We start from the raw sequence: 9,574 nt of genomic DNA, 5'->3' as shown, positions 1-9,574 counted from the left end.
CAAGATAACCATAAACACAAAGCTTGATATAAAACAAGAGGTGCTCAGGACACAGTGTTCATCTAAACCTTAAATGGTTTAATTGAAACACCTAAAACTGTGGAAAACCATCTGGATCAGTTTTTCTATGACATTAATTCATAATCACATTAACATTCACCAGGTTTTAGGGGGATGGTCTCAAGTACAATTTTAGTCACATGTTTGCATTAAACATAATGTTCCAACAGCAGCAAACAGGCCACACTACCATTAATGGAAACTTTAAGTGTTAATACAATTTAAACAAGTGAATTAGATTATAATTTAAATCTGAACAAAAGTAAAGGACCTATAACAGAGCCCTGTGGAACTCCATGACCTGTAAGAAAGCACTCTGTGACGCCCCATTCTGGGTTTTGTTACTCGCAGTGTTCTCTGATGGTTATGCCATCCAGAGATACGCCAACTAAGCTAAAAAGCTTCAGGTCTGACTTATACAGGCTTGTTATACATCTATACATGTGTTTTACTGACGTTAACCTCCACTTTTTTAAGCCTTTAATTGTTGTACGTTATATGTTATTAATATATATATCTCATTCTACCTGAAATCTATTATTTGTAAAGGTTGTAAACATGTTAATTTCACCTGAAGAGTTGAATATTTTAACACGGGAGTCTATGGGGCCTGACTCACTGGAGTGGACATTGAGGGAATTGCAAATGAATTAGGTTTAAACCAGGGGTGGCTAACATTTTCTCTTCATATTCATCTCGTCATATTTACTTAAATTTAGGGCTATTTAAAGATGTGAAGGGCTGAACTGATAGATGTAAAAGAAGATGTAAAATTAAGTTAAATGCAAAGAAACGACATATAGACATATAGACCAAACAGAGTTTGGCTCTGGATCAGCCTCTTTATGCACAAAATTTCCAAACTGCTTAGCTCAGTTAGCCATCAGGGAACTCAGCTAACCCTAACTGAGTCTCTAGTGACTTTGTGGGATTCCATCTGTGCTAATGTGCAGCTCAGATTGGCCTTTAAAGAGAATTTAAGGTCTCTCTTTGGTTAAAACTTTCATCAAACGACAGTTAGAAAAGGCACCTGTTAGCACAGCTTTAATAAAATAACTGTTATGTTCTAGTCCACAGTTCAGGGTCAGAGGTCAGCCCTCGGTGAGGTCATCGTTGTAGTGGAGGAGGATGGCGGGGGTGAATGCGTCTCGGTCCAGACGCAGCTGTTCGAGCTCGAGGTCATTGTCTGGGACATTGTTCTCACTCAGCGTCTTGCTCATGTCCAGGACGGCGCCGTTGTATTTCCAGGTGTAGCTGCGGGCATGCGAGTTGTATCGCAGGTAGCGCTGCAGGATCTCGTTCAGAGTCTCCTCTGAGCACACCTGAGGGCATCAGGACACACACTGTGTTTGTAGCTAAACGTCTTTGTGACCGTTAACCACATCATGAAGGCGCAGTTACCCAAAGTGCATCTGGCTGAGGTGATGTGCTCACCTCCATCCACTGCTCCTGTGACGTCAGCGTGTTGATGATTCGTATCCACCTGGTTTTAGCGGACAGCAGCCCCACCTCGTATCGGCTATCTCTCCACCACGGCTGTCCGATGTCGCTGTCCCAGTCGGAGCGCGGACCGGTGGGAGGGATGTGCAGGAAACGCCCCCTGGGGGTGTAGTACGCCACACAGCAGGTCAGAGGGTCCACATACTTCAGGATCTGAGGACAGGTGGGAAATTAATTTACTATCTTTTTACATTGACAGCACAGGAGCATAAAACCACCAGATGCTGTTTCAGGTTTCAGGTCTGAGGCGGGCCACTGCCCACAGACTCCAGATCAGAGAACTGAAATGTCCTCATGAAGTAAAAGCAAAACCTGCTGGAGAAAACAGTGAAGTGTGTTTACTTTAACTGTCCAAGTACAAAGCAACAGAAAATGTTGTCTGGTTATCTTTAGCTGAACTGTGATAAGAATTTTTATTTCTCTACATTTTCTATACGAGAAAATGATGTGACCTGGAAACTGATTCTGACCACTCACACAAGCCTAGAGAGCAGTCTGCACTCCCATGGAAACCACAGGTCTCTAGGAAAAAGTGTTTTTTTCCTGAAAGTTGCTCGAGGTTGGAAGGATTTGGGCTGACTGAGCCTCGAGGCCTGTGTGACTTGGGCTTAAACCTGAAGTGAAGCTTCCTGTAGAGAAGATTAAACAACAGTATTTCAATTTTCTCCAAATCAGAACTCAGTAGCAGGCGAGTACATTCAGGTGATAACACTTTTACTTCAGCAGGATTAGGAATGCACGACTATTACTCAAGCTGCCCTTAATGACAGGTGTAGGAGATGACTGAGTGTGACTGTGGCTCAGGAGGATGTTTGATTCCAGCATGCTGTAATGCCCTTCAGCAAGACACTGATCCCCTGAACGGTCCCAGAAGCATCCATACAAGCAGTGAGAAAGTGCTTAAAGTTGAAAAATGAAGTAAAATCTAAGACATAAATGTAGCTTGTAGTAAAAATGAACTCTTGGGTCTGTGCTACAGTAGAAAAGCTCTACACAGTCTAACACCAGTCCACATAAGTTTGATCGGCACTCACGTCTTCAGTTTTGGGGTCAAACCAGCTGCTGATGTCCTTCCCTGCAAACTCCATGATGGGCAACAGCAGAACATCACCTGCGGACAGAAACACATGTCACCCTCATAAACACCATCTTTCTTAATACTCTCCACCTGAGAACTCCCACAGTGGTGTCTGATTTTAACCCACTCACATTTTAAGAAAGTTGTAGGAGGAAATACTACACAGATGTTTACTTATACTCTTTCGAATTAATATTACAAAGGCTTTCAAACTGCAACAAAACAAGCTGATCATAGAGTCTAAAGCATGAAGCCAGTGTTGATGGAACAAAAACTGCAGTTCCTCTAATGTCCACTTGAGGCTCCAGCAGCGAGTCAACTTTAAGGAAAGATTATTTTAAAGTGTCTTTGTTTTCAAAATAAAAGTGTCCAATTAGTAATTGGAAGGTAATGTTAGGTGAGGTAAGGTAATGAATGTTATGAAATCTCACATTTTCAAAAAAAAACAACCTAGAGTTAGTTAAATGAATTCATCATTTTCAAAATAAAAGTGTATTAGATAGGGGATGGTAACAGGATGCTATGAAATCTCTGATTTTCAAACTAAAATTCCACCTTTAGTTATAGGAATGCATCAAAATGCTTAAAAGTGTAATTTTTTCAGAGTAAAACTGTCCGATCAGTTATCAGAGGAAACAGGATGCCTTGAAATATTAAGATTAACTTCCACACAAAGTTAATTCATCCAAGTGGCTTAAATATTCTCTTTCAAACTATTTGGGTCATTTACCCACCTTTGGCTTTTTCAGTTAATCTAATTTAATTTATATACATAATTTTAACAGTAGCTGATGTAGTTCATCTTTAGATGTTACAGTCAATCATTAGTTGTGTCTTTAAAATATTACAAGCAAAAACACTTTTTTTTAATTGGTCTTTGACGCCTCAGTGCAGAAATGCCTGAAATGACCACCGGAGGGCAGCCTCTTTCAGTAAAATGACTTGAGGTCCTCGTGTCATTTCATCCACGAGCTCCATCATAATAAATAAATAAATAAATAAATAAATAAATAATAATAATAATAATAATAATAATAATAATAATAATAATAATAATAATAAGAAGAAGAAGAAGAAGAAGAAGAAGAAGAAGAAAAACAATATGCAGCAAGCACCATCTTTTGCATACAGTCTATGGATTAAATCAATGAACTGAGTGGAAAAACTGTGATCCACGTTTTCAGGGATTATTTTTTATTAAATTTTTTTTCCTTTGTTGTCATTTTGTGTGTTTGTACTCTGCGAGTCTTCATGTCGGACACACAAGTCTCACACACACACAGTGCAACTCCTTCTGGTTGCTCGCTGTGTGGATTAGCAGCAGGAACAGACACTTCCGGAAACTCTTTTTCCTGTTGTGTAACTAAAGAGTCAAAAACAGGAATCACTCTCACTGACTCTGACTTCTCACAGAGGCACTTTGTGCTTTTCAGCCTGCCCTGTCTTCAACTGGTGACGCAGTAATCTACCTGCTGCGGCTCACCTTTGTATTGGCTCATCAGCGGGCTCAGGTCGTACACTTTGCCCAGAAACGACACCCACAGGTCCTCCGCCGTGTTGTGAGCCGCCACCTCCGAGGGAGTGAAGTACCTGGGCCGTCCCATCATCTGCAGGCGGGTAGCTGTGTCCAAATCACGGAGAAACGCGGAAAAACAGCCCCGGTTCAGGCTTCGCTGTCTCCATGGAGCGCTGTTGACACGCTGCCATGGCAAGAGACGCCGAGGGCGGGGCTTCAGTTCATTGAAATACACGTTTAATACACGATTTAATCAATTAAGATAGGGATGGTTTTATTTCCTAAACATTAATAAATTAATTAAAATTAATAAATTAACTGTATGTATTTGTTAGAATCATTACTCTCCGGACAGTAATATATATATGAAAATTTTCAACTCTGCCCACCTGTAAATATCACCATGTTGTCTCATCCCGCAGCAAATTAAAATAATGACCCAGGAAACATCAATTTTTAAAATAACCAAATGTATCTGACTGATCAAATGATTATCAGAATAAAAATGAAATAAATAAATATATTAAGTAATGCAAATTATTCATTAAGATAAAAATATTAGTTGAACATCGTGAAGTTTGCATGTGTTTTATAGTGTCGTTGCTAAAGGTTGCTGACCCCTATTTTAGCCCAACACAGAGGCATATCAGTGGCCTGCAGCTATTACCGCTGCTGTTGGGAGAGGCGCAGACCGAGGTTCTGAGCCTGCCGGCAGCCCCACAGCAGGACTTCGATGACATCGGCAGGGCCATTTTGGATAGATTGGGCCTCTCTGTCAAAAATAATCGGCAGAATTTCTGGATCATCACATGCAGCCAAATGACGGCAGCAGAACAGCTGTTTGGTATGCTGACTCTGGGGAGGAGACACTTCTCTACCCTGACGGTTTGTACCAATTTGGCACATTTCAGTTATCTTCCAGAGCCTCATGGACCGGGTGCTGCAGCTGCATATGCTGAGACCTACCTCGATGATGTGATCCTCCACAGTAACACCTAGGCAGACCATGTGCAGCGGGTGGCCGTGGTTCTGGAGTCCCTAAAGCAGGCAGGCAGACCTCAAGGCCAAACTAAAGAAGTGTGCAGTTGGATAGAGGGAGGTACAGTATCTGGGGTACCACTTGGAGGGTGGGCAGGTGTGTCTACAGATGGAGAAGTAAGCCGCCATTGCATCCTGCCCACACCCCAAGACAAAAAAGGAAGTGAGGCGGTTCATGGAGCTGCCTGGGTACTATGATCAGTTCATGCCTGGGTTCGTGGGCCTGACCTAGATCTGGTCTCATGGATGGATCAGTGCCAGGCAGCATTTGTGCAGGTGAAAAATGCTCTCTATGGGGATCCGCTGCTCCACACACTTCGAGGTTGAGGTGAGTCTTACCTTCTCGACCACCTCTTGAAACTGAAGTGAAACACATCAAAACTTTGTTAAGTCATGGTCATGTGACCTGGGTGTGTTGAACCATGCTTCCGTGCAGTGTTTTGAAACATCTGTGCTTCAGAAGCTCAACACAGTCTTGAAACAACTGTTTTAAGTTTCCCATCCCTAAAGATTATGAGACACAAAGTGATGAGCAAAATCTGGTGTGGATTCTGGGAGAAAATTGACATTTTCTGGATTTAAGCCTGGAAGACATTGGACCTTTAAACTTTCACTGTAAATAAATGTAGTGTGGTCACTTGGATCCCTGCCTGTATGTCCTCCCTCTTTGACATTTGTTACTAATCGTTACATCTTCCCTGTGTATGACTTAAAAAAATACTCAGATCGGAAGGACTTGAATCCCTGTCATAACTCTCAAATGTGTACCTTAAAGCAGATAACATAGGCTGGAGGAAAGTATGTATTATGTAAGCAGAATTGGTCTTAGCACAGAACCCTGTGGAACTCTATAATTAGCATGGTGTGGAAGCATGGTGTGTGTGACTAGTGCATTTATACACTATTCTGAATTTAATCATCTCTGGATCTCTTCCATAGCCTTTGTCCTGTTTTCCTCCCCTCACCACCAACCAATCGTGGCAGATGGTTGGTGGTGAACTTGGTTCACCACTTGGTTCTGCTGGTCGTTTGTTCTTGTTAAAAGGCAGTTTTTTCTTCCCACTCTTGCTCAAAGGGGCTTTTCTCTGTATATATGTAGGATGTTTACCTAACAATGTAAAGTGCCTGGAGTGAACTGTTGTTGTGATTTGGTGCTATATAAATAAAACTGAACTGAATTGTTTACTCCCAGTTTAAATGATGTTGAGAGCAGTATCTACTCCATGCTTTCTGTAAATTTTCTGGTTGTCTATCTTAAATGACTGTCAGACATAAGCAGACAAGCTTATTTTATTTTATTTAAAAAAAGTGGTTATGATTTATTGTTTTTACATGAAGTGACAATAGGGTGTAGGATGCCATGTCTCTGAGCTGCACCTCAGCTAGAAAGACCAACAGTACAGTGCTACCTAGTGTATGTACCTTAAGGGTACATCTACACTAATCCAGATAAATCTGTCTAAAAATGCTCCGATTCCACTCTATCACTTTTAATCGTTTTCATCCACAATGAAAACGCTTCGTTCCTGTTCTGTGCATGTGTGCAACGTAAGAAGATTCGACTTGCATCACTGCTATCTGTGGTTTATTTACTTTCCGGCTCTTTGAAACATCGCGGCAAAATGCAGAGGAAAAGTGCTGAGTTTTATCTGGAGCTACCTGGAGCATGTACAAACTGATATTAATCTTTAATAAGGCTGTCAAAATTCAGAGCAAACAAGACAACTGCTGTAAAATGCCATCCACCATCTTAGTTGAATTGGTCACATGACTGCATCATATGACCAAAATGCATCATCGTTTTCGAAAGCCATGGTTTTCACAGTCCACACTGCGAAGTGAAAACAGTGTTTTCAAATGTATCCAATGTCCTTGACCAAAAACGCCATCTCAGCGTGGACAGAAGGCCAAAACAGAGAGAAAAAGACACATTTTCAAACACAGCGTATTAGTGTGGACATGGCCTGAACCACATCAGTAATGTCACACAGCATCAAAGTTTGTAGGTTTCAAACTGTGACAGAAGGTTACTTACCTTGGTGTGTTGTGCAGCTCAGCAGTGAGGTCAGAACTAAAGAGAAATTCAGGTTAGCTTGAGGTTTCACACTTGGCACAACAGATGATTACTTAATGCACAGCAAGCATTCTGCAAGTCTGCAACATGTGCACAGTCAAACAGCACCAACGTTTTTTCTTTCCACTTCTGTCAGATCAGAGACAGAGTGGGACTGTTTTTTGGTTTGTTTGTTTGTTTGTTTACTTGTTTGGGGGGCTTAATCCAGCTTGTCACTCATCTTACTCTTTTTAAAATAAAAGCTTTTAACCTCTTAACCACCGTCTGGTCTCCAGAGACACACTTATGGTTATAGTACAGTCACCGAGTACAGTACAGATTTTCAGAAACCAGAATTTGTGGTTTCAAAGGGTATAAAACAAAGTATTGAAATGAACTTTTGTTACTGACCAAATACTTACTTTCCACCATAATTTGCAAATACAAAAATTCTTTAAAAATCTGACAATGTGATTTAAATTTTTTTCTCATGTCTCTCATAGTTGAGGAATACCTGTGATTAAAATTACAGGCCTCTCTCATCTTTTTTTTCTGTCATCTTTTTAAGTGGGAGAACTTGCACAATTGGTGGTTGACTAAATACTATACTAATATATACAGTGGCTTGCAAAAGTATTCGGCCCCCACTTTGTCAGATTACAGCCACAAACATGAATCAATTTTATTGGAATTCCACGAGAAAGACCAACACGTGAGAAGTGGAACGAAAATCATACATGATTCCAAACATTTTTTACAAATAAATAACCGAAAAGTGGGGTGTGCATAATTATTCAGCCCCCTGAGTCAAACAGAGCGGGAGGGAAAGAGAGAGAAAGAGAGCCAGGGACAACAAGAGACATCATCACATTAAAAAGGTATAGTTATTACTATTATTATAACAGTAATCATCCACAACTATTTTCAGTTGCGAATGATAAAGTATTCAAAAAGTTTATTCATGCAGTGAATCCTATTCGAAGGAGGAAAAGACTCACCCAAAAAATCATCCCAGGCCTATATGACAGAGAATGTGCATCTTCTTTTTGTTTAGCAATGTGTTTTGGAGTTTGTATGTACTTTGTCTCTACAGGCCACCATATATATTTATATATAAACATATATAAATAAACGGTTTTTTTTACATTATTAATTCCTTTTGTGCATAATTTTATATTGTTGCTGATAATAAATTAATTAAAGCAACAAAACAACCTGGTTGGGAGCCGAAAGAGCCGGTTCTCTAAAAAGAGCCGGAATTCCCATCACTAATGGGGGAGTGGTCCTATCTCAGTTGTCATACGGCAGGGAAAGGTCACCAGTCTGTCACAGAATTTACAATATACTGAATAATATTGACCATTACAGTGATATTTGACATTATATATATATATATATAATGTCTTACTAGATGGTAAATGGCCTGTATTTATATAGCGCTTTACTAGTCCCTAAGCGCTTTACATATCCAGTCATTCACCCATTCACACACACTGGTGATGGCAAGCTACACTGTAGCCACACCCTGGGGCGCACTGACAGAGGTGAGGCTGCCCGACACTGGCGCCACCGTGCCCTTTGACCATCACCAGTAGGCAACAGGTTAAGTGTCTTGCCCAAGGACACAACGACCGAGACTGTCCAAGCCGGGGCTTGAACCAGCAACCTTCCGATTACGAGGCGAACTCCCAACTCTTGAGCCACAATCGCCCTCAATGTAGAATAAATGCTGGATTGCTGTATTTCCGTTACAGTTATGTTTGCAGTCTCTTCCCCCAGCTCTTTACTTTTATATTTTGAGTCAATTATTTGGGAGAAAGTGATTTTTTACAAAAGAGCTAAAGAAAAACGATTTTGAAAGTTTATTCATGCAGTGAATGCTATGTATGCTGAATGTCAGGAAAATAACTCACAGTGTTAATATTTCATTAGGAAAATGTTAATTGTTTCTTAAATAAATTATGTAAATAAATACTAAATTATGAATACATTTTGGGTGTAATTATAGTGATTAAACAACATCATTATAGATTTTATTGTAGACATGCGACTTTGAAGCTATATAAAACCTCTGCCGACGCACGCTCTCTCTCCGTTTTTCCATGTCCTCGCTATGTCTCTCCCTCTCCCTCCCTCTCCTGAAAGCCTCAGACGTGGCAAAGATTCACGTACTCCATATTTCACGAACTTTCTGTGGTTTAGCCCACCGAAAAACGAAGAGAAAAAAAGTTCCCATATGTCTGCCTCTTATTGGCTGGTGGATTTCCGACTATCTGTGCTGATTGGATACGAGCTCTGTCCGTCAAAGCTGTATCGCGCCATTTCTGTT

The 9,574-nt window shown here is 40.6% G+C and overlaps 1 protein-coding gene across 1 annotated transcript; it reads right to left on the bottom strand.

Moving 5' to 3' along the window:
- Positions 1-57: 57 nt before the first annotated feature.
- cyb5d1 (cytochrome b5 domain containing 1) lies at positions 58-4,352 on the bottom strand. The gene is made up of 4 exons (XM_084923026.1): positions 4,122-4,352; positions 2,595-2,671; positions 1,495-1,713; positions 58-1,382 (listed from the first exon to the last, which is right to left on the bottom strand). The coding sequence occupies exons 1-4, from the start codon at positions 4,243-4,245 to the stop codon at positions 1,152-1,154; spliced, it is 651 nt and encodes a 216-aa protein (XP_084779152.1). The 5' UTR covers positions 4,246-4,352; the 3' UTR covers positions 58-1,151.
- Between the last annotated feature and the right edge of the window lie 5,222 nt (positions 4,353-9,574).

This window comes from Perissodus microlepis, chromosome 3, assembly GCF_051167445.1.
Source record: "Perissodus microlepis isolate ML-2025 ecotype Zambia chromosome 3, ASM5116744v1, whole genome shotgun sequence".
NCBI classification, from domain to species: Eukaryota; Metazoa; Chordata; class Actinopteri; order Cichliformes; family Cichlidae; genus Perissodus; species Perissodus microlepis.
Note: the sequence above shows the minus strand (reverse complement) of the source record. Positions and strands in the feature narration are given on the sequence as shown.